The sequence below is a fragment of the Cebus imitator genome, unplaced genomic scaffold (assembly GCF_001604975.1).
Source record: "Cebus imitator isolate Cc_AM_T3 unplaced genomic scaffold, Cebus_imitator-1.0 Scaffold69, whole genome shotgun sequence".
Taxonomy (NCBI): domain Eukaryota; kingdom Metazoa; phylum Chordata; class Mammalia; order Primates; family Cebidae; genus Cebus; species Cebus imitator.
Window position 1 is genome coordinate 4,234,697 of NW_016107384.1, and position 26,033 is coordinate 4,260,729.

The 26,033-nt window shown below is 35.0% G+C and overlaps 1 protein-coding gene across 6 annotated transcripts in view; it reads left to right on the forward strand.

Annotated features, from left to right (window-relative positions):
* MIPOL1 (mirror-image polydactyly 1) overlaps positions 1–26,033 on the forward strand; it is a 373,668-nt gene that overhangs the window by 206,283 nt on the left and 141,352 nt on the right. For all 6 annotated transcript variants that reach the window (XR_001826007.2, XM_017530847.2, XM_017530845.2 and 3 more), the window contains one exon: positions 9,574–9,668. Coding sequence is in view for 5 of the 6 variants with exons in the window: in XM_017530847.2 (XP_017386336.1) it covers positions 9,574–9,668 (95 nt within the window). In the remaining variant the exon portion in view is untranslated. The remainder of the gene's footprint in view (positions 1–9,573; positions 9,669–26,033) is intronic.

Genomic DNA, 26,033 nt, shown 5'->3' on the forward strand with positions numbered 1-26,033 from the left:
GGTAGGATCAAGTAACAGCATCTGGTTGGAGTGAGGGATTGGGAAATAAGGCAGTTCCTAAAACACCGTAGTTTAAAACGCTTTTGCTAGGCTGTTTTATCCCATAAACATAGTGCCTCAAGGCTACTGGCTTTTCAAAGCCCTGCAACAATGCTGGGAGTCACATATAAGTTAAAAACTAACCAAACACAGTATTTCTGCAAAAAATGTAAATATTTACATTAAGTGAGATAAAGGAAGACCATAAATAGCTTTAAATCAGTTTTCCCAGGTTTAACATCAGTTGATTTCAGTACCAAAAAAATTTTTTAAGTTATTTTCTGTTTTCAGAAATGTTAGGGTTTTTGTATTGTGAATTAAGGATTATTAATCTATAATTTTAGTGACTTTATTAAAAATCAAATCTAACATAATATAGTCTTTATTAATACCCACAATAACGTGAAAAGACAAGTTGAGTTCTCCCAATTTAGTTAGTGACATATTTCTATAATAGGCCATTCGTTATCAATAGTCCAAACGTTTCCTAAAAACGTGAAACTAATTTATACACCCACCCAAAATATAAGAGATTTCTAGTCATTTCCCGTCTTAGCCAGTATATTCTACTATTATTAATCATTTGAATTTTACCTCTTCAATTGTGGATTAAGTGACAGCATATTAGGATTTAAATCTTATGTCCCAGAAAACTAGTGATATTAAGCATGTGTATCATGTTTGTCAGCCATGTAGATATCTTCTCTAGTGAAATATCTCTTCATGTCTTTTCTCTCATCACTATAAATATGCCATCTTACTACCTCTGGCCTCCATGGTTTCTTATAAGAAGTCCACTGTTAATCTTATTGAGAATTGTTTTTAAGTAACAAATAATTTATCTTTTGCTGCTTTAAGTTTTCTTCTTTGTTTTCATTGATAGAAGCACAATTACATGTTTATGCTTCCATATCTTAGTATTTAGTGTTTGAAAAAGCTGAAGTAATACTTTGGGGGGTATAACTTTAGGCAGAACCTGAATCCAAGTAAACAGGTACAGGTCTGGATTCAAGATTAAGCTCAGTACTAGGAAACAAGCACAAAATGGAACTCAGGCTAGTCAACTGAGAATAATGTCTTAAAAACACACTTGCAAAACAAGCAGAACAAACACTTGCTGAATCATTGCTAGATCCAGTAGAGAGAGATTTCTTTTCTCTCTATCTTACCTGCATGTGTGTAAATGGATAAATGCTTGGAAATTTGTGCCACCTCTGCCCCCCCCAAAAAAATAGGATTCCTTGGGAGTTAGTTACTGCAGTAGAGAGAAGTCCTCACCATAATTATTCCTTAAAAATAAATTATATACTATTGCTAATATTTCTGAGAAGCTGTAATACTACTTTTTTTTTTTTTGCCAGGGGTCTGTAAAGTTGAGGGAAATACCATAGATGGCCATTTATCGCTAAATGGACTAACATCCAAAAATTACATATGTGCCTCCAAGAAAGGTTTGATGCCATCTTAAAATAACTAAATGAGTTATGTTTCAAAAAATTCTTATACCAATTTATTTAAATAAAATTAGGTAATAAAATTCATTTATAAAAATTAGCACAGATTTTTTTAAAGCACCAAATTTTGTTTTGTGTTTATAGCATAGTAGTTAAAAAGCGAGACTTGGGCTACAATTGCTGAGTTCAAACCCTTACTCCACCATTCATTAGCAGGCTGACATTTAAGTAAGTGAAGTAACATTTTCCTCATCTATATAATGAGAATAGTAATAGTAGCTACTATACAATATCTTGTGAAAAATAATATGTGAATATATAGTACACTTAGAACAGTGTCTGGCGTGTTTTCCTATTTTGCTGAGTCTATGTATAACTGTAGTACCATATTATTAGGACTTGAAAGAAGACCAGGATTTGCCCCTTCATTAACAATCTACGTAGTTAATAACCTCTCTAACTCTTATTTTCCTCTCTCCTAAAATGATAGAAATAGCATTTACTCATTCAATGTGAGTATTCAAGCTCCTACTATCTCAAATTAGATAATATAGTATAATTCTTATAAATCACACATCACTATACATAAAGTATTATAAATGCTGGTATTGTATTAATGACAAACAGAATCCAACTTATACTAAACTTAATGAATTCCTTAAAATAAAGTCTTAAAAATGTATTCTGTTTTTACATGTGATCATTGAAAATTCTATGACATATATTAAAAGGAGATTCTTCAAAAATATGACATTTTGTATATAGTCGTGCATCACTTAACAGTGGGGATACATTTTGAGGGATGTATATTTAGGTGATTTCATCATTGTATGGGCATGATAAAGTGTATTTACACAAACCTAGGTGGTATAGCCTACTACACACCTAAGTTATGTGGTATAGCCTGTTGCTCCTAGGCTACAAACCTGTACAGCATGTATAGCTGTAAGACAACAGCAAGTATTTATGTATCTAAACATATCTACACATAGAAAAAGTACAGTAAAAATATGGTCTTATAATTTTAAGGAACTACAGTCATATATGTGATTTGTTGTTGACCAAAGCATTATTATTCTGTGTGTAACTGTTCTAATTTTGTTGAGAAGGAAAATTATGTGATCTATGACAAAGAACAAGTTACCTTGGTCGACAAAGACTTTTTGGTGAAGATAGAATCATAAGGAGGACTATAAACAGCAAGATTTCTCAGGGACTGGACATCTTTTAGTATGTGGAAAGGTTTTCAGGGTACAAGCCAGATTTACACTAGATTTTATTTTTTTACAATTAAAAAAATTATTTATTATACTTTAAGTTCTGGGGTACATGTGCAGAATGTGCAGGTTTTTTACAGAGTATACACGTGCCATGGTGGTTTGCTGCATCCGTCCCCCCATCATCTACATTAGGTATTTCTCCTAATGTTAGCCCTCCCCAATCTCCACCCACTGCTATCCCTCCCCTACCAACTCTGTCACCCAACAGGCCCCAGTGTATGATGTTCCCCTCCCTGTGTCCGTGTGTTCTCATTATTCAGCACCCACTTATGAGTGAGAACATGCGGTGTTTGGTTTTCTGTTCTTGTGTCAGTTTGCTGAAAATGATGGTTTCCAGCTTCATCCATGTCCCTGCTAAGGACATGAACTCATCCTTTTTTATGGCTGCATAGTATTCCATGGTGTTTATTTGCTTACATTTTCTTTATCCAGTCTATAATTGATGGGCATTTGGGTTGGTTCTAAGTCTGCTATTGTAAACAGTGCCACAGTAAACATACATGTGCATGTGTCTTTATAACTGAATGTTTTATAATCCTTTGGGTATATACTCAGATTGATGGGATTGCTGGGTCAAATGGTATTTCTAGTTTTGGATCCTTGAGTAATTGCCACACTGTCTTTCACAATGGTTGAGCTAATTTACACTCCTACCAACAGTGTAAAAGCGTTCCTATTTCTCCACTTCCTCTCCAGCACCTGTTGTCTCCTGATTTTTTAATGATTGCCATTCTAAATGGTGTGAGATGATATCTGCCTGTGGTCTTGATTTGGATTTCTCTAATAACCAGTGATGACAAGCTTTTTTTCATGTGTTTGTTGGCTGCATAAATATCTTATTTATTTTCTTTACTTGTTTTGCAGCACATCTCCTGCTTCCTTATATGCTGAGTGATCCAGCTAGTTTTTATTTTCCTACTGTTTATTTAATAGTCACTTATTAAAGCATTTATTATGTCCCAGACACTGTTGTGTTTTACATATTTTAACTTAGTTCTTCCTAACATCAGTCCTCTAAGATATAAACTATAGTTACCCCATTTTGTAGGTGAGGAAATTGAGGTACATAAAGATTTGCTAACTTGCCAAGATAGGACAGTTTGTAGGTGGTGAAGAAAGGATATGACCCCAGCCATTCTAGTTCCATAGAACATTCTCTTAATCACCATTGCTGCACTGTAGTTTTGGCATACATCTCTCTATCTTGCCTTTCTCTCCTCCATGGCTTCTGCTCACTGCCCATGAATCAGTTTCTGCCTATGAATGTTTTGAGTTCTGCTTCCTCCACAAACTCTTTTCTTCTCTATCTCATCATGTCAGACTATCTCATATATCACTCGACAGTGCATATATGACTTCAACTGAGGAACCTTATTATCTCTGGTCTGATAAACAGAAAGACAGGACATGAGGACAAAATAGAACAACCTCTAAGGAATCAGCTGTAAAGAACAATATACTGTGGTAATGCACAATGGTAAGCCTCCAAGCCTTCCTATGAAGTAGAGGTTTAATTGAAACCTGGTCATTTTTATCCTTTTGAAAACAGCTTTTAACTCCTTGAGTTTCCTTATACAAGTTATTTATTTATGTTTCTTTTCTGCTAGGTTCTTAACCTTCTTCTTAGGTTAAAAATTAAAATCTTAGTAGTTCTATAGTCATATTGTTTGAGCAGTCGTGTAACTTGATGTATTGTTTGAAGATATCCAATTAGATATAGATGTGTTTAATAGTGCTAGCTCAATCATATATATATTTACAGTTACTCTGGAAAATAATTCTATTAAAATAACTAACATGTTAAATTATACGATACTGAAATGTGGTCTTCTTTGGTAAAATAAGCAATGTTTTCTAGATACTTGTTAGTTCCAATGTTCTTTCTAACCTGTATGAAACCTTGGACAATTTCCAAACATTTCCCTGAACACGTTGTATTAAAAACAATTTCCTCTTCTATAAAAGTAAGGTTCCGTATTACCTCTGAGATCCTTTCCAAGTCTAAAATTATTTTCTTCTATGCTTTAATTTGTACTGTACGCTTCTTTATTTACCAGATATCACACATAACATCAAATGTCTGTGTTCTAAGATAAAAACCAATTTCCATTCATGGTCTTGGAGTTACCAAAAGAAGGTGTAACTGTATCAGACTATAACTATTAAAAACACATTTAAGCCAAACATAAGGAGATCTCAAAGAGATAAAAGTGATTTCTCCACAATACTGATTAAGAATAGTGCTTAGTGATGTGAACAATGTAGTCTTTTCTTTGTCATTCTGAGTTACTAGATTAAACACTAAGGAAACAATGTAGTTCATTTCTGATACAGTCCCAGTACTAATGGCTGTCCTATTTAGATGGCATTGGTCAAGACTGATAACAAGATAGGTTAACTAAGACTGATAACAAGATAGGTTAACTATAAGACTAACCTAACATCAGTTACCGAACCCATTTTTCAATCATGTAAGGTATAGTAAAATACACTCTGATTATTCTGTGAACTTTCATTATTGTCATTAACTCTGTTATCACATGATGATTTGATTCTATTGTGTCATCTCTAATTATATAATTTATATATAATGTATACAGTGATATAAAAAGAAAATATGTATTTTGGAACAAAGGGGTATGAATTTCTATTTGATTTCTACCAGTTACTTGCTCTGTTATAATTAGAAATCACTTAAGCTCCACGAACCTATGTTTTATATCTTGTAAAATAGGGATAATAGCAACTACCTTATAGGTTGGTTATGAGAATATAGTAATATATTTTAAGCACTTAAAGAATGCCTAACTCAGAGTAGGAAGTCAACAAGTGGCATTGATTATAGTTAAGCATGGATACTTTAAAGTGATATCATTTTAGGCAGAAAGTTTGGCAGTTTTTAAATAAAGTATATAACTTTATATGCATATACAAAATGTAAACACACACCACAGGACTCAGCAATTTCACTCTTAGGTATTTACTCAGAAGAAACAAAGTTATATTTCTAGAAAAATGACCTATATGTAAATTTTTGTAGCCGCTTTATTAGTAATTGTCAAAGAACTAGAAATCAGCCAAATGTCTAACTGGTAAGTGGATATACAGATTGTGATACATTCATGGAATTGAATACTACTCAGTGATATGAAGGAATAAACAACCGATACATAAAATAATATGGATGAATCTCAAAAGAATTATATTTAAGTGAAAGAAAATAGACTCAAAAGACTGAATACTGTATGATTCCATTTATATGACATTCTTAAAAAGCAAAACTATAGGGACAAAAATCACATCACTGATTGCCAAAGGCTGTGTGTAAAAAGAGGGTATTGACTCCAATGTTGCACAAGGACCATTTTGGAGTAACAGGAATATTGTATGTCAAGACTGGATAACTTTGTCAAAATTTACAGAACTATATACTGAAAATGGGTAAATGTTTACCTTGTATAAATTACGACTCAATACATCTGACATTGAAAAATCCATGTATGTACTTATGTTGCATGTATGTTTTACTTTGATAAAATTTTACCTAAAATATGACTATAAAAATAAAAAGTGTTATACTTGTGTAAAAGGTTTATACTATAGTAAAAGTATAAAATATTCTTAAAAATGATGAACCCAAATGTGTTTTTCTTTGGTGCTTGGAAGGAAGAAAGGGAATGTAACTGATGAGTATGATACGTGGAATGAGATAGGGGATTTTTTTTTTTTTTTTTTTAGAGACAGGGTTTCACTTTGTCAACCAGGCTGGAGTGCAGTGATGTGATCATAGCTCACTGCAGCCTTGAATTTCTGGGCTCAAGCAATCCTCCTGCCTCATCCTTCTGAGTAGCTGGGACTGCAGGTGCGCACCACCACACCTGGCTAATTTTTAAATTTTTTTGTAGAGATGAGACTTTGCTATGTTTCCTAGGCTGATCTCAACCTCCTGGGCTCAAGTATTCTCCCATCTTAGGTTCCCAAAGCACTGGGAAATGAAACATGAGCTACCATATAGGCATGAGCCACGGTAACCAGCTGAATTTTTTTTTTAATGTGAAACAAAATAGCAATTTTTGAAAAAAAATTAAAGCAGGGTTTATAACAGTATGTATAAAGTGCTATCAATTTTGTAAATAGGGATAATTTATTTACAAGTATCCATATATGCTTATATATGTATAGAACAATCTCTGGAAGGATGTACAATAACTAGACAGGTAACTAGTAATCTCAGGAGAAGGGATTTGTAGTACTAAAGATAGGAGGTGGGAGATTTACTTTACGTTGTATATTCTCTTACACTGAGCTTTGTTAGTTTTTGTTTGATGCATGCGTTTATTTTTGCAAGTATACACATAAATGAAATATAAAAATAATTTCCAGAAATATGGGAATAGGATGCCAGAAAGAAAAATAGGAATATATCTTGTTTGCTAATTTCCTTGATATTTTCTATACGAAATTTCTTTCTGACCTATAGTATGATAGAATTATATGGTATTAATATCAATCAAGGAAATACTATAGAAGTAAATAGCACATTTAAATTGGTTAAATGTTTCAACAATGCATGCAGCAGATACCCAACTCAAACTAGCCTAAGTCACCCTCCAACTTACCTCCCAATGAATGATTTATCTACCCTGGAAGTCCAGGAAGCAGATCTGGATCTGTTTTCAGACATATGTGGATCCAAGAGTAGAAGTGATATCGTCAGGACTCTGTTTTCTTCTGGGGCTAGTGGGATGCAATACTTTAATTAGATAACCTGGATTGTATACTTGAGGTGATGGGGGATGAAGTTCATTCTAGTCACAAAGACTGAACAAGATCACTGTAGTATAGGTTAGGGGTATTTTCCAAAAAAGAAATGCTGCTAGGTAAGCATATGTCTGATAAAGTAAGGATATCGCGAAGCCAGAAAGTTTGTAATAGCTTTAAACATAGTCACTAGGGTCTAGAAAGAAAATTAGATACTCGGAGTTAAGAAATTGAATTATCATAAAGCAACACCAAGTTTTCATAGTCAACTAAATGTGGGAGGAGAATGTGAAATGTTCAATAACACCTTAAGCATGGGAATTTAAAGTTATCACAATCGCATTTTCATTATGAAAGTGTCTAAGCAAAAACTACATTGCAGTGTTTTTTTACAAGAATTCGTGTTTTGTTGGTTGGTTTTGGTTTTGGTTTCTGTGCACAGGCACCAAGTAAAAGACTTCAAAACAATCATCTTATTTCAGCATTTGTACATATGTAGCATTGGCACATATTTATTTAGTAAAATCTCTATTACCTGTTCAATATTTGATATTCCGTAACTGCATGTTTGAAGTTTGAAGTTTTCTGAGTTGAATATGATGTGTGTGATTCTTTTCGACCTGCCATTAGTCACAGTGGGTATCTTTGTCTTCCAAGTTACCATTTTAATCACATTTTATGGTATACTGAAAATTGGAAAAGCTTTCATTCTTTGACATTAAGAACCAGCTATCTATTTTTACTTTATATGCTTTTCCCTTTTTTTTAGAATGTTTTATCTATAATTGTGGAATATGGCATGTTATGCATTCAAACATCTTAAATTTAACTATAAAATTAAAATTTGGTAGAATTTACCAATTCAGAGAACAAATTAATCTTAATGCTAAAACTTATATGCAAAGGTCCAAATTGCTACATGTTTTTAAAATTCTCTATTATTAGAATAGAAAAGTGGCATTGCGTAATGGTCACTTTTATTTCATTGATTAATTTTCCTATACAGGATTTCACAAGCTTTCTTATGACTTCATTCTTAAACAAAAAAATAATTCCAGTGAAATAATATGAATTCAGCAAAATTCTGAACCTGTGACTTCAAACTTTCTATTACTTTTTAATGGGTAGTGGTGTCCTAGTTTGTGAGGTTTGTGACAACAGTTTGTATTACCTTTCAAATACAATTTAAAGCAAAGTGAAAGATAACCATTTTATGCAAATTTAACTTTGAATAAGCAATACTAAAACCTGACTTACCAGTGCCATATTTTCAAAGTTATATTGAAAACTGTTTTTGGTGTTGTTTAAAATCCAATGGGAATGATGGTGGGAGGGTGGCAGATTCTTTTTAAATTACTACCTCATTGAAAAAACTGATTATCCATTCTTTAAAACTCAAAAATTATAGCAGGAAGGAACAGTTACACCCCTCTAATAAAACATTGCTAGCATTCAGGGTTGCTGCCATTCTCCCCTTTGGGAATTTGTTTTTCCCCCACAGAAAAGGAATTGAAAAGGTTAAATCATATCTGTAAGAATCAGTTTGTAGCCTGGTGTATTTTTTTACATTAAATATCAAAGATAGCTTGACAACATATTTAGAATTTTCTGAGTTTTACTATTAATAAAGTTAAAAGAAAATCTAGTATGATCAGGCAGTGGAGCCACATTAAATTTGTATGTGAAACACCCATTGTACTTATCTCTGCTGTAGATATTGCTCTGAAACCCATGTTCCACATTCTGAATTCTGTGTATAAAGTTAAACATTGCAGAAGGGCATATATCTGATGATACAGATAAATAAGGTTGAAGGTTAATAATGGGCAAAGTTGCCAAATTTAGTATGTTCATGTTTTTAGTGTTTGTATTATTAATGCATTTAGACTATTTTATGGTAACTTATGAGACACTACTAAAAACATTCATAAGTTGTTTTTTTAACTGTCAGTAATTTAAGACTACTGTTCTTACTGTGATATTGTATTTTATCATACCAAAATGAATACTGAATTTCTTAAAATATTAATTACTTGCAGGCAAAGTTGTTATCTATGCAACAAGCCAGAGAAACTGCAGTTCAACAGTACAAAAAACTGGAAGAGGAAATCCAGACCCTTCGAGTTTACTACAGGTAAAATTCTTTTTAGCCTGGGGTTAAGTAAATATTGTTACTTTGGGAAATGTTTCTACCTGATTTTACAATAGTGAATGAGGAAATACCTCAATGAAATTAAATATTACACACTTAAAGCATTTTTATAATAAAAAATGATTCAGGCTTATAATATTTATTGTTCTACCTCTTTTCTTCCTATATTTGGTAAAGTTTAAATTTACACTCATCATAATTATGAAATTTATATAATCCATTACCTGTTACCTAAATGAAGCCTGGTTAGCTGTTGAGCTGTTTGCCCATCTAAATACCACCTCTAAAACAATTATAAATAGAAATGTTTATATTTATAAATATAAATATAAAATATAATATATATAATTAATATAAATTATAATTAATAAGGTAGGTATTTTTAATATAAATTAATAAGGTAGGTATTTTTTAATGAAAATCAATAGAACAGAAATGTCAGAATGCATCTCTTATATATAGTAAGTGTAAACTTTTGTTTCAGGTTTGTGTGTGGGAAAGAGAAAATATTGTGTATTGGGTTATGTGTAAAACATAAATTCTTACAGTGGATCATGGTAAAAAAACATTGAAAAAGCTCACTGATGCACAATGCCATGTATATTCTTTGATTACTAAATTTCAAAAAATCCTTTAGTCTGAAATATAGGAATTCACTAAGGGTCCTGTTAAGGTTTATAAAGATTTTTGTTTTAATTTGGGTAATTTTTGTTTTAATTTGGACCATTCCTCAGAATAATGTTAAAATGCATAAAATGTAATTAAATCAAATAAGTTTTACTGAAATACAACTATGAAAATATTATGTCACGATATATCATGATATGCCTGCATCATTATTAATGCATAAAATAACTAGATCTAGCAGCAAGTCCATTAACAACTTTAATCTCAAGCCAGTGATGATTGTAAGTGGTATTTTCGGATATCTGAAATGCTGAAATGTGACATGAAAATACCAGTGATTTCTGTGGGTGCAAACTCTCAAGAACCAGTGATACTACTACTGTGATTTGTTGCTCATGTTTATAATTGTAGGAAATGCTGTAGTTGGTGAAACAGTATGAGAGTTGGTGAAAATAAAGATGTAATTCTTTCTAATCCCCAAGTTAAGCACTTCTGCTTTAAAGCAATGTTACTAACATCTGCAGGAGTTGACTATTCTTATAGGTTAATTCTGCCCCCTAAAAGTGACTATACTAATGTCCTAATCCTTGCTATTTCAGAATGTGATTTTATTTTGAAATAGGGTTTGTACAGAGGTAATCACGTTTAAATAAAGTCACTAGGGTGGACTCTAATCTACTATTGGTGTCCCCATAAAAAGGGGCAAATTTTGGATACAGAAACAGACATGCCCAGAGGGAATGCAATCTGAAGACACACAGGGAGAAGATTGCCATGTATCTACAAGCCAAGAATGCCAACAATTACTGGCAAACAACAAACACTATAAGAGGCAAGGAAAGACTCTCCTTTGCAGTTGTCAGAAAGAACATAGCCCAGCTGACACCTGATTCCAGACTTCTATAGTTTCCAGAACTGTGTGACATTTAATACTTGCTGTTGGGAGCCACCCAGTTTGTGGTACTTTGTTACGGGCAGCCCTTGGAAACTAATGCAGTTAGCAAACATCAAGTATGTTTGGTTGGTCACTGACTGTTGGGAATCATTTGCTTTTGCAATTAGAATTAGTGCCTATAAGTGGGCATACAGGTAAGCAAAACCCTGATGCTGAATGAATACATGCTACCAACCTACTTTACTTTGGACTACAAAATGAATATTACAGTCTTTCCTCTGTCTTTTACACCAATGATTCTCAACTGTAGCTGCCATTAGAATAACCTGATAGCCTCTAAAAATTCTGATGCCCAGCCCACCCTATGCTGATTACATCAGAATCTCAAGAGGTAGGGCTCAGATATCAGTGTGTTTTTAAAGCTCTAGAAATTCCCGTGTGCAGCCAAGTTTGAGAGCTGATGTTCTACATGCACCTTTCAGTTAGCTGCATTAAATTAGGGTCTCTTCTTGGTAAAGTAATAAAGAAGCATATATTAAACCCATTATTAAGACATGACTACCATGTAATTTGTGTCCTGATCATGGATGTTGCAATGTGATAAGTAATAGATTCACTCTATTGATGGGAGGGTTTTTATGAAACATCTCCTGTAACATTTATGGGACAGGACAGTAGGTGCTCTGTTGATGAAGTTAATTTTAACTTTGTAATTTGGGGAAATTATAAAGATAAAATTCTTGTCTTTCAAATACTCTTTAAAATCTATGCAAGTCTAAGAGGATTATATGAACTCTTCTAAATAGAGATTAGTAATTATTGGTTCAAAGATATGCTTCACAACTACTCTTCTCACTGCTACTTAAAAAAAAAAAATTCTGATGATGTAATAAAGCTACTGGAATTTGCAGTTAACCATGCCGTGTGTGGCTGTGTATAAATGAACCTCACCAAGCCCCTTTCCTTATAGTACTTATTTATAGGGTTGTTTTAAGTATGTTCAGCTCTTAGCAAAGTATTTGGTTTATTGTTATTGATCAGCCAATGTTAGACATATTTCTTTTTAAAATAAAAGGCTAGTGAGGTGTAGGAGTAGAACCAAAAAATATATCACTGAAATCAAAGATTTCCCAAAGGAAAAAAAAGTCAAATGTTACTAAGTGGTTAACTATGATAAGGACCAAAGGTATCCTTACATTAGAAATTCAGTGACGATTAGTTCCACAAGAGGAGTTTATTCAATGAAGTATTAGATGTAGACGTCAGTTTTCTGTGAATTAAAGAGTAATTAGGAAGTAAAGAAGCATAGCAATTTGGACAATACAGTAATCCTTGAAGAAACTTGAGTAAGAAAAGTGGTAATGATAATTGAGAAGAGATGAAACGTAGGTAAGGATTTTTGTTATTGAAAAATAGTAAATACTTGAGTATATTTATGGCTAATTTGATGAAACGTAAGTAAGGATTTTTGTTATTGAAAAATAGCAAATACTTGAGTATATTTATGGCTAATTCTTCAAATTAGCCATAAATATACTCAAGTATTTGCTATTTTTCAATAACAAAAAAATTGTTATAGAGCAGGATCCAAGAATTGTTATAGAGCAGGATCCAAGAATTGTTATAGAAAGAATTGTTATAGAGCAGGATCCAAGAGGAGGTAGGAAGAGATAGGATTTAGATTATCTGCAGAAAAGTTCACCTTGAACAAGAAGCTAGCCAAATTGTAATCAGAGACAGGAGTAAAGGAGGTAAGAATAGTTGTATTAGTAAATTTGAGGCCACAATTCGATTTTTGTTTGTTTGTTTTTGTTTTGTTTTCCATAAAGTAGGGGTCAGTGTGGGCTTCTGAACATGAGAGGGCAGAATACTTTGAAAGGAATGACAGAGATTAGATACTAAAGGAAATGGGAGAAAGAACTGAAGAGGGTGAGGAAGAGAACAAAGTCAAGCAATCTGGAGGACTCAGTTGGCTATAATGAGTGCCATAAATTTGTATGAGTAATCATTTGTACAGTTGTGTAATTTAATACATTCAACTCTCCCTATACAGCAACACAGAAGGCAAAGAATTGCAATGATTTAGGATTACAAATTTGCAGGGCAAAAAAAAAAAAGCAGAGAGGTTGAGGGTACTAAAAAGAGTTGTTAAGATGATGAATGATAGTCTAAGCTAAATATGTTAGGAAGAAAAGTTGAAAGGACCTATATCAGAGAAAAAAAGAAACAATAGATCTTGAAGAGATCATAGAGTAAATGTAGTGAGAATAAGAAAATTTGTCTACAGCCTGGGTGACAAAGTGAGACCCTGTCTCAAAAAATACATATATAGGCCGGGCACGGTGGCTCACGCCTGTAATACCAGCACTTTGGGAGGCCAAGAGGGTTGGATCACCTGAGGTTAGGAGTTCAAAATCAGCCTGGCCAACATGGCGAAACACCATTTCTACTAAAAATAGAAAAAATTAGCCGGGCGTGGTGGAGGGCACCTGTAATTCCAGCAACTTAGGAGGCTGAGGCAGAAAATTGCTTGAACCTGGGAGGCGGAGGTTGCAGTTAGTCGAGATCACACCATTGCATTCCAGCCTGGGTAACAACAGTGAAACTTTGTCTCAAAAAAAAAAGGGGGGGAAGAAGTGGGAGATCCAAGATGACCGAATAGGAATAGTTCTGGAGTGCAGTTCCCAGTGAGAACAACACAGAGAGTGAGTGATCACCGCATTTCCAAATGAGTTTTTACTGCTCACAGACCAGGAGATTCCCAGGCTGAAAAGTGCAATGAGTTTCCAGCACAGCTGTTTCAGCTAGCTCCACAGGTTTCCTCACAAAAACACACAAATCTGGGCTGACATTTCAATTGGTTCCTGGAATGCCTAGGAGACAGAGCCACCCATTCAACTGAAAAATAGGGGGCTGAAACAGGATACCAGGTGATCTGGCTCGGTGAGTCCCACTCCCAAAAAGACCAACAGTCTGAAACACTCTGGACTGAGAGTTTTGCAGCAAGTGTAGCTGGACCTGGTATGGTCCCGCTCAGTCAGGGGCAGGGCATCTGCCATTACAGAGGCAGTCTGCCATTACAGAAGCAATCAGCCATTACCCAGGCAATCTGCCATTACTAAGGCAGTTTGCCATGACTGAGGCAGTCTGCCATTACCGAGGCAGTCTACTATTACTGACTCAGACTGCCATAACTGAGGCAGTTCTAACTATACCTCTGTAAACAAAACCACAAGGAAGTTTACACAGCAGCTGGGCAGAGACTATGGCAGCTCAGCAATGCCTCTACTGGCAGACTGTGACTAGACTACCTGCTTGCTGGGCAGGGCATCTCTGAAAAAAGGCAGCAGCAAATCAGGAACTTATAAATAAAGCCCCACCTTCCCCGGACAGAGCACCAGGAAAAAGAGGTTATGAGTTCTGCTGCAGCAGACTTAAACATACCTGCCCAGTACGTCTGAACAGAACAGTAGAGTTCCCAGCACAGCACTTGAGCTCCTATAAGAAACAGACTGTCTCCTCAGGCTGCTCCCCAAACCCCATATATCCAAAGAGATACCTCATAATGGAGAGCTCAGGCTGACATCTGGTACCCTTTGGGGATGAAGATAACAGAAGAAGAAACTGGCAGCAACCCTTACTGTTCTGCAGCTGCCACAGGTGATCCCCAGGCAAGCAGGGTCTGGAGTAGAACTCCAGCAGTCCTGCAGCAGAGGGTCCTGACTGTCAGAAGGAAAACTAAAAAACAGAAAGAAATAGCTTCAACATCAAAAAAAAAAAGGATGTCCACTTAGAGACCCCATCCGAAAGTCATCAACTACAAAGATCACGGGTAGATATATCCATGAAGATGGGAAGAAACCAGCACAAAAATGATGAAAACACCCAAAACCAGAACGCCTCTCCTCCAAGGGATCACAACTCGTCACCAGCAAGGGAACAAATCTGGATGGAGAATGAGTCTGATGAATTGACAGAAATAGGCTTCAGAAGGTGGATAATAACAAACTTCTCAGAGCTAAAAGAACATGTTCTAACTCAATGCAAAGAAACTAAGAACCTTGAGAAAAGGTTAGATGAAATGCTAACAAGAATAAACAACTTAGAGAAGAATATAAATGACATGATGGAGCTGAAAAACATAACACTAGAACTTCACAAAGCATACACAAGTTTCATTAGCCAAATCGACCAAGCAGAAGAAAGGATAGCAGATATTGAAGATCAACTCAATGAATAAAATGAGAAGGCAAGATTAGAGAAAAAAGAGTGAAAAGAAATGAACAAAGCTTCAAAGAAATGTGGAATTATTTGAAAACACCTATTCTACATTTGATAGGTGTACCTGAATGTGATGGAGAGAATGAATTCAAACTAGAAAACACTCTTTAGGATACTATCCAGGAGAACTTCCCCAACCTAGCAAGGCAGGCCAACAATCAAGTCCAGGAAATGAACCTGGAGAAAGGAGGTTCATTTCTCCTCCTAAGGAGAAAACCACAGAGATATTCCTCAAAAAGGGCAACCCCAAGGCACATAATCTTCAGATTCACCAGGGTTGAAATGAAGGAAAAAAATGCTAAGGGCAGCCAAAGAGAAAAGTCAAGTTACCTAAAAAGGGAAGCCCATCAGACTCACAGTGGATCTCTCAGCAGAAACCCTACAAGCCAGAAGAGAGTGCGGGCCAGTATTCAACATTGTTAAAGAAAATAACTTCCAACCTAGAATTTTATATCCAGTCAAACTAAGCTTCATAAGGGAAGGAGAAATAAAATCCTTTACGGACAAGCAATTAATGAGTGATTTGGTCACCACCAGGCATGCCTTACAAGAGCTCCTGAAAGAAGCACTAAACATGGAAAGGAAAAATGAGAACCAGCCACTCCAAAAATATACCAAATGGTAAAGAGCATCAACACAATGAAGAAACTGAGTCAGCTAATGGGCAAAGCAACCAGCTAGCATCAAAATGGCAAGATCAAATTCACACATAACAATATTAACCTTAAATGTAAATGTGCTAAGTGCCCCAGTCAAAAGACGCAGTCTGGCAAATTTGATAAAAAATCAAGACCCATCAGTGTGCTGTATTGAGGAAACCCATCTCACATGCAAGGACACACATAGGCTCAAAATAAAGGGATGGAGGAAGATTTACCAAGTAAATGGAAGCAAAAAAAAAAAGAAAAAAAGCAGGAGTTGCAATCCTAGTCTCTGATAAAATGGACTTTAAACCAACAAAGTTCAAAAGAGACAAAGAAGGGCATTACATAATGGTAAAAGGATCAATGCAACAAGAAGAGCTAATGATCCTAAATATCCTGCACCCAATACTGGAACACTGAGATAGATAAAGCAAGTTCTTAATGACCTGCAAAGAGACTTAGACTCCCACACAATAATAGTGGGAGACTTTAACACTCCACTGTCAATATTAGATCAACAAGACAGAAAATTAACAAGGATATCCAGGACTTGAACTCAGACCTGGACCAAGCAAACCTAATAGACATTTGCAGAACTCTCTACCCCAAATCCACAGAATATACATTCTTTTCAGCACCACATTGCACCTAGTCTAAAATCGACCACATAATTGGAAGTAAATCACTCCTCAGCAAATGCAAAAGAAGGGAAATCGTAACAAACAGTCTTTGAGACCACAGTGAAAGCAAATTAGAACTCAGGATTAAGAAACTAACTCAGAAACACATAACTTCATGGAAACTGAACATCTGGCTCCTGAATGTCAACTGAATAAACAATGAAATGAAGGCAGAAATAAAGATGTTCTACGAAACCAACGAGAAAGAAGACTCAATGCACCAGAATCTCTGGGACACAGTTAAAGCAGTGTCTGGAGGCATATTTATAGTAATAAATGTCCACATGAGAAGCAAGGAAAGATCTAAAATTGGCACCCTATCATCAAAATTCAAAGAGAAAGAGGAGCAAGATAACAAAAACTCAAAAGCTAGCAGAAGACAAGAAATAACTAAGATCAGAGAAGAACTGAAGGGGACAGAGACACAAAAATCCCTTCAAAAAAATCAGTAAATCCAGGAGCTTGTTTTTTGGAAAAGATCAACAAAATAGACCGCTAGCCAGATTAATAAAAAAGAAACAGAGAAGAATCAAATAGATGCAATAAAAAATGATAAAGGGATATCACCACCGATTACACAGAAATACAAACTACCATCAGAGGTTACTACAAACAACTCTATGCACATAAACCAGTAAACCTGGAAGAAATTGATAAATCCCTGGACACTTGCACCCTTCCAAGGGTGAGACCCTGAATAGACCAATAACAAGGGCTGAAGTTGAGGCAGCAATTAATAGCCTACCAATCAAATAAAACCCAGGTTCAGATGGGTTCACAGCTGAATTCTACCAGACATACAAACAGGAGCTGGTAACACTCCTTCCGAAACTATTCCAAACAATATAAAAAGAGGGAATCCTTCCCAAATAATTCTGTGAGACCAACATCATACAGATACCAAAACCTGACAGAGACACAACTAAAAAAGAAAACTTCAGGCCAATATCCATGATGAACATAGATGCAAAAATGTACTTTTCAATAAAGTACTGGCAAACCGATTGCAGCAGCACATCAAAAAGCTTATCCATCACGATCAAGTTGGCTTCATCCTGTGGATTCAAGTCTGGTTCAACATACACAAGTCAATAAATGTAATCCACCACATAAACAGAACTAAAGACAAAAACCACATGATTATCTCAATAGATGCAGAGAAGGCCTTTGACAAAGTTCCACAGCCCCTTTATGCTCAAAACTCTCAATAAACTAGGTGTCAATGGAACATATCTCAAAATAATAAAAGCTATTTATGACAAACCCACAGCCAATATCATACTGAATGGGCAAAAACTGGAAGCATTCCCTTTGAAATCTGGCACTAGACAAGGATGCCCTCTCTGTTCAGTATAGTATGCCTCCTATTCAGCATAGTAGTGGAAGTTGTAGCCAGAGCAATCAGACAAGAAAAAGAAATAAAGCATATTTAATTAGGAAAGGAGAAAGTCAAATTGTCTGTATTTGCACATGACATGATTGTATATTTAGAAGATCCCATTGTCTCAACCCAAAACCTCCATAAACTGATAAGCAACTTTAGCAAAGTCTCAGGATAAAAAATCAGTGTGCAAAAATTACAAGCATTCCTATACATAAATAACAGACTAATAGAGAGCCAAATCAAGAGCAAACTCCATTTACAATTGCTACAAAGGGAATAAAATACCTAGGAATACAACTAACAAAGGATGTAAAGGACCTCTTCAAGGATAAGTACAAACCACTGCTCAAGGAAATAAGAGAGGACACAAACAGATGGAAATACATTCCATGCTCATGGTTAGGAAGAATCAATATTGTGAAAATGTCCATAACTGCCCTAAGTAATATATATATTCAGTGCTATCTCTATCAACCTACCATTGACCCTCTTCACAGAAGTAGAGAAAACCCACCTTAAACTTCATATGGAACCAAAAAAGAGCCCGCATAGCCAAGACAATCCTAAGCAAAAAGAACAAAGCTGGAGGCATCATGCTACCTACCTTCAAACTATACTACAAGGCTACAGTAATCAAAACAGCATGGTATGGTACCAAAACAGAGATATAGACCAATGGAATGGAACAGATGCCTCGGAGGCAACACCAAACATCTACAACCATCTGTTCTTTGAAAAACGTCACAAAAATAATCAATGGGGAAAGGGTTCCCTGTTTAATAAATGGTGTTGGGAAAACTGCGTAGCCTTATGCAGGAAGCTGAAACTGGACCCCTTCCTGACACCTTACACTAAAATAAACTCCAGATGGACTAAAGATTTAAACATAAGAACTAACACCATAAAACCCCCAGAAGAAAACCTAGGCAACACCATTCAGGACATAGGCACAGGCAAGAACTTCATGACTAAAACACCAAAAATTGTCAACAAAAGCCAAAATAGAAAATGGGATCTAATTAAACTTAAGAGCTTCTGCACAACAAAAGAAACAATCATTAGAGTGAACCAACAACCAACAGAATGGGAAAAAGTTTTTGCAATCTACCCAACTGACAAAGGTCTAATATCCAGAATCTACAAAGAGCTAAAACAGATTTACAAGAAAAAAACAAACCCATTCAAAAGTGGGCGAAGGATATTAACAGACACTTTTCAAAAGTAGACATACTTGAGGCCAACAAACGTGAAAAAATGTTCATCATCACTGGTCATTAGAGAAATGCACATCAAAACCACATTTTGATACCATCTTACGCCAGTTAGAATGGCGATCATTTAAAAATCTGGAGACAACAGATGCTGGGGAGGATGTGGAGAAAAAGGAACACTTTTACACTGTTGATGGGAGTGTAAATTAGTTCATTGATTGTGGAAGACAGTGTGGTGATTCCTCAAGGACCTGGAAACAGAAATTGCATTTTACCCAGCAATCCCATTACTGGGTATATCCCCAAAGGATTATAAATCATTCTATTATAAAGACATTCTATTATAAAGACAGTTATGTTCATTGAGGCACTGTTTACAATAGCAAAGACCTGGAACCAACCCAAATGCTCACTGATGATAGACTGGACAAGGATAATGTGGCACATATACACCATGGAATACCATGTAGCCATAAAAAATGGTGAGTTCATGTCCTTTGTTGGGACATGGATGAATCTGGAAACCATTCTCCGCAAACTGACAGAAGAACAGAAAATCAAACACCGCATGTTCTCACTCATAGGCGGGTGTTGAACATTGAGAACACATGGTCACAGGGAGAGGAGCATCACACACTGGGGTCCATTGAGGGGGCTCTAGGGGAGGGACAGCAGGGGTTGTGGAGGTTGGGGAGGGATAAAATGGGAGGAAATGCCAGATATAGGTGACAGGGGGATGGAGGCAGCAAACCACATTGCCACATATGTACCTATGCAACAATCCTTCATTATCTGCCCATGTACCCTAGAACCTAAAGTACAATTTTTAAAAAGTATATATATATATAATTCAAGAGGTGAAAAGACAGGAAATTGAAGTCAGAAAGTGGAATATTACTATGTAAGTGAAATGCTTAAATAAAGTGAAGCATTCAGCTCTCAGCATGACCCAAAAATAGGTAAATCCTACATATTGAATGAAGAGTGACACATCACTATATATTCCAAAAGAAGAAACCTGCACAATGTGTGATACATGGAAGAATGTTTTGTATCCACTCAAAAATATAAGGGAAGTTGCATCTTCCAGGGAGATCCATGTTTCTCCTAAAACAAAAAGCTATAGAGAACTTTCCTGCATCGCTGATGGGAATGTAAAATGATGCAGCCACAATAACAGAAAACTTGGTGGCTCATCAAAAGTCAAACATGGAATTTCCATATGACCTAGCAAGTCCACTCCTAGATATATACCCAAAATAATTGAAAGTAAGGACAAGCAGATACTGCACGCCAATGTTCTTGCAAGCATTTTTCACATTAACCAAAAGGTGGAAACCACCCAAGTGCCCATCAGCAGATGAATAAGTAAACAAAATATGGTATATACAGAGAATGGAATATTATCCCACTAGTCATTATTCAAAAAGAAATGAAATTCTGATACATGCTGCAACATGGACAAACCTAAAAACATTATGCTAAGTGAAATAAACCAAACAAGAAAGACAAAGATTGTATGGTTCCACTTATATGAGGTACTTAAAATAGCCAAATTCATAGAGACAGAAAATAACATAGAGGTTACCAAGAGTTGGAGAAAGGGGAATGGGGAGTTTTAAGTGTGAGGAGTTATATGATGCACACAGTTTCTATTTGGGATGATGTAAAGTTGTGGAAATGCTTAATGGTGATAATTGTACAGTATTGTCAGTGGACTTACTGCCACTAAGCTGCACAGTTAAAATGGTTAAAATAGTAAATTTTATGTTGTTATTTCACCACACATTTTTTAAAGTTACAGAGAAGATTCTGTAAGGATATACAGAAATTTATTTTAAATGCAATCAGGATAAGATTCCTGGAATGTACAGCTCTAGGAAGGGAGAGTAAATTACCAAAAAAAATAAAAATAAAAATAAGCTTGTTTCCTGGAAGCTTAATGTCCACTTAAATTTGATTTAAATGAAAGTAAATAGTATTTCTTACACACCTAATAAATGGTGCTTAGAAATCTGTTTGTGAAACACAGCTAATTCATAGAGATACTGGGTTTTCCTACTAATTTTCCTGTGTAAAGAGGAAATGAAAAGGTTCCATTTTATGTGAAGGAACCTAAAACTAATTCTGTAATTTTCGGATAGATTAAATAGATGGACAGAACTAATAGATAATGGATTATGTTTGACAAGCAATACTTTCAGCTATCCAAGTCAGCTTACATTTGCATATACATTTATACATGTATATTGTCATATTAGAGAAAGTTGTTTACCAATACTTAAGAAAAAAATAAGGCCAGAAAAATATAGGGTTAGCATAGGTAGCTAGAGCCAGGAGTGAGTCAGAATACAGTCTGCCTATATATACGGCGAAGCAGCAAAAGAGAAAACTTCAAGTCTGACTGTCAACTCTCCAGCAGCCAAAACAATGGAAGATGTATGATCAGTTCTTCATTTTAGGGGCAGATTAAAATATGATGATGACTTTCATTCTACGTTTCCTTTAATTTTACTAGTTAGTGGCTGGACATGGTGGCTCACACCTGTAAGCCCAGTGCTTTGGGGCCCAGTGGATCACTTGAGTCCAGGAGTTCAAGACCAGCCTGGGCAACACAACCAAACCCTATTTCTACAAAAATTAGCAGGGCATGGTGGCATGTACCTGTAATCCCAGCTACTCAGGAGACTGAGGTGGGAGGATCACTTGAGCCCAGAGGCAGAGGTTGCCATAGGTGGAGATCACACCACCATACTCCAGCCTAGGCAGCAGGGTGAGCCTCTGTCTCCCCAGTTTTTTTTTTTTTTCTTTACTAACTAGTCATAGTGGCCTTTAAAAAAAATCATTTTTTTCTGGTTTAGTATAAAAGCTACTGCTGGTAAAAGAATTTCATTCCTTTATATAGAAATAAGGAAAATGGAAGTATGGAAATACAGGTTTCTGAGTTTCTTTATTCTGTTTGTTTCCTTTGAGTTTTAGAATATTTTGAGTGCTAAGAAAATGAAAGTTGGCGTTTTGTTTCTTTTGGCAGCTAGGAGCAGTGACCAGTGAGATGGGAGGGTAGAGATATTAAACTTACACTATAACTAATAGCTCTTTTGCATTAAAGCAGATAAGATAGCTGGAGAGGAATAACAATAACAAGATTTAAAATAAATTTCACATATTTTGAAAGTGCTATTAGTAAAGTATTAGTACCTCTTTATTGCCATAGCAAATGCTAAATTCATTTGCAACAGCTTCATTAATCTAAATCTAGACAGTTTCATCAAGAAAGAATCTTAAACTTGCAGGGATTAGATTTGTATTTAGTAATGATTTTTTTCCTGTTGTTGTAAACCTGTAGTGCTGCATTCCTAAGTTCAGGAGGCATAATAATAAGAAACTCTTTTCTAATCGAGGGAATGCCTGTTTCAATGTTTGCTGATTTTATAGCGCTTCCTTATATTTCCTTTCACTTAAAGAAAGTGTAGATTAAAGTATTTAGACAAGAATTAGATCTTGTTGTTTGGTGCCAGTAGTATAGGATTTATTATACATATTACAATTAATAGCAGTCAGTGTGTTTTAAATTTTTGTTGTATTTTGTGTGATTCCATGTGTGAATTCGCAATGCCATTCAGAGTATGGTAAACTCCACATTTTAGAACAAAAATGTGAATAGAATGCTTCACTTTTTAACGTAGTTTGTTTCCTATGATTGTACTAGTGTTTTTTGACAATGATTATATGAAATACTTATGGGTTTGACATAGTGAAAAGTGGGCTAAACATGAACCCTACTTACTGGGTTTGTGGTATACATTTAAAAGTCATAGAAACCATAAAGATAGAGGCCAGATGAACTATACTCAAAAAGAAAGTGAAATTCTTTATTTTTTTCTACATTAGTATATTTTATTCAGTATGGATCCTTTTATTTTTATATGCTTTTTTTCATCTGTGTGTATGCTATCCTTAACAACCAGAAATACTGCTATCACTAGAATCCGTGTTTTGTTTCTATTTTTTTTTTATGGTAGTCATAGTTTTTTATTGAACCATATGCTTTCTTGGTCAGAACTATGAATTGGTAAGACAGTCACTGATTATAGCATGCAAACTATAGCCATGAAGCAGTATTTTCTCATTGCAAATCCTTATCAAGAGTGGGGTTGAACACTTGATCCTGACCTCATTAATTGTATATTCTAGTCAGTGGTGTCAATTGGCCTATCCAGTGACATAAAATTTTTGTCACATCTCTATTCCCTAATGATTAGCTGTATATGGAGCTACATTATGATAACATACTGTAAAAGCTGTGATTAAAAACAACACAAGAAAACTTGAATTACATTTCCATCTTTGGCATTAATCGGATTTTTTTTTATTAATGTAGACAAGTTTCAACTTTTCTAGGTTTCAGTTTCTTTAATTTTGATGTGAGAAACTTTTCCTACTTCTGACATTTTATGAAATTTGTTACCCCTTTATATGACATAGATTAAATTTTTATTTAGTAACATTTAGAGTCAAAAATTCTTTGTATGCCATTAAGTTGTATCTATTTTCAGGGCCTTTAAATTTAAAAATGCACAGGTGGCTTCACTATTCGAGTCACCATATATATGTATTGGTGGCTCTGGAATGCAAAACAAACAAAATAAAACAGTTTTTTATAGTATACATTTTGGACTATGTTTATTAAGCATTCATCTCTGCTTCCTCTCAACTTATAGAATATGGCATTTACTAAGTTACTTAACTTCTGAATGTCAATTGCCTCACCTATAAACAGCAGTAATATCTCACCTGCTTAATATGAAAATCAATGATAGGATATACGTTAATGTTTTTGAAAATTACAAAGCACGGTGCAAAGGAAATACATTAATAAATGTAATTTATAAAACCACTTACAAATTTTTGCTTTTTTGAGACCTAAGACAATTACATTAGTAAAGAGCCTATTGCTATTAAAGTAAATTTATATCTTCTATAGATTTCTATCCAGAAAGACATTTTTTTACATTATCAGTTTTCACAATTTTCTGTGCCTTATTCAACACAGTAGGTTGTAAGAACAAAACTAATTTTCAACATGTATAGCTCTCAACTGCTAATTGTTATTCTACAAAGTGACTCAACCTGCTTTTAAGAGCACTTAACAAAATATTTTGTCACTTAATGGTTGTGCCTAGCAAAGGACCCAGAGTTTGTATTAGAATAGGTTTGCTAATTAGAGGTCCTGGAATTTGATGTTTCTGAACATTTTTTCTATTAGCTTGAGAAAAACATAATTTTATATTTTGTTAGATTAAAAAAGTGTAGTGTTTCCCTTGGTCTTGGCAATCAGAATCACTATTATTATACATCCAGAGATGCCAGTTTCCTCTTATATAGGTAATCTTTGATTCATACCTTTCTTAAATTTAACTTATAAACAAATTTTGCTAGTTGTTTCCTTGCAATCATTGTCACTTTTACCTTTTCCTACTTGGACTACACCTGAATAATTTCATGCCCAAGCTTTTCTGGCCACTTTATTTACTTGTCTTCCATCTTTACTTAAGAATCCTGAAACTTTATTTTCACCCTTTCATTCAGCCATCAACAGTATTTAACAATACCACATTACATATATTAATAAAGTCCAAACTCTTTAACATTCATGAACTTTCTTGATATTGCTGCCATCTCTGTTTCTAATTTAATATTTCACTAATCATCTTTTTGCTTCCCAGTTTCCTTCATATTTGTGTCACTGGTATACTGCTTCACACGTAATAAGCGCTCAACAAATATTTCTTACACTGAATTGACTATTATGTGCACTTCCAAACTATATTGTTCAGTATTTCATGGACACACCCAACAGTTTCCCATTTCAGTGCTTTCTCATATGTCATCTTTTCCTCTTGGAGTAGTCCATCTTTGGACTACTCCAAAATGAGAAGCCTCATTTTTACTGAGGCTTCACATCATAATTTAAATAACAACTATTCTATTAATCCTTTTCTAATCTTGCCCATTATAAGTGATCTCACTATGTAAAATTCCTACCATAGTTATTCACAGTGCTCTCTCACAATACATACCTCATGCTCTCTTGTCCAATAGTTCTATGAATATGTGTCGTAATTCCCCTACTCGTTCTTTATGTATAGCAGCACTACATATTCCCCTTATATGTATAGCAGCACTTATTCACCTTATATGTATAGCAGCACTTATTCCCCTTATAAAATATACTTATGTATACTTTATGTATAGCAGCACTAATTCCCCTTCTATTCTTTATGTATAGCAGCACTTCAGCAAATATGTCAACAAGTGAATGAAGAATAAAATTTAACACTAGATTGAAAGTTTCTTCAGATTTAAAGTGTCTCCTGCACAATTTTGTGTGTGTGTGCAATGCCTATAATAAGAACTCATTGATTACATGTGTGAATGAATGAATGATTTGAGATGACATGAACCTAATCTAGCATGTAGGTTAGTCATTTACAAGAATGTGGGTCAAGGGCCGGGCGCGGTGGCTCAAGCCTGTAATCCCAGCACTGTGGGAGGCCGAGGCGGGTGGATCACGAGGTCAAGAGATCGAGACCATCCTGGTCAACATGGTGAAACCCCGTCTCTA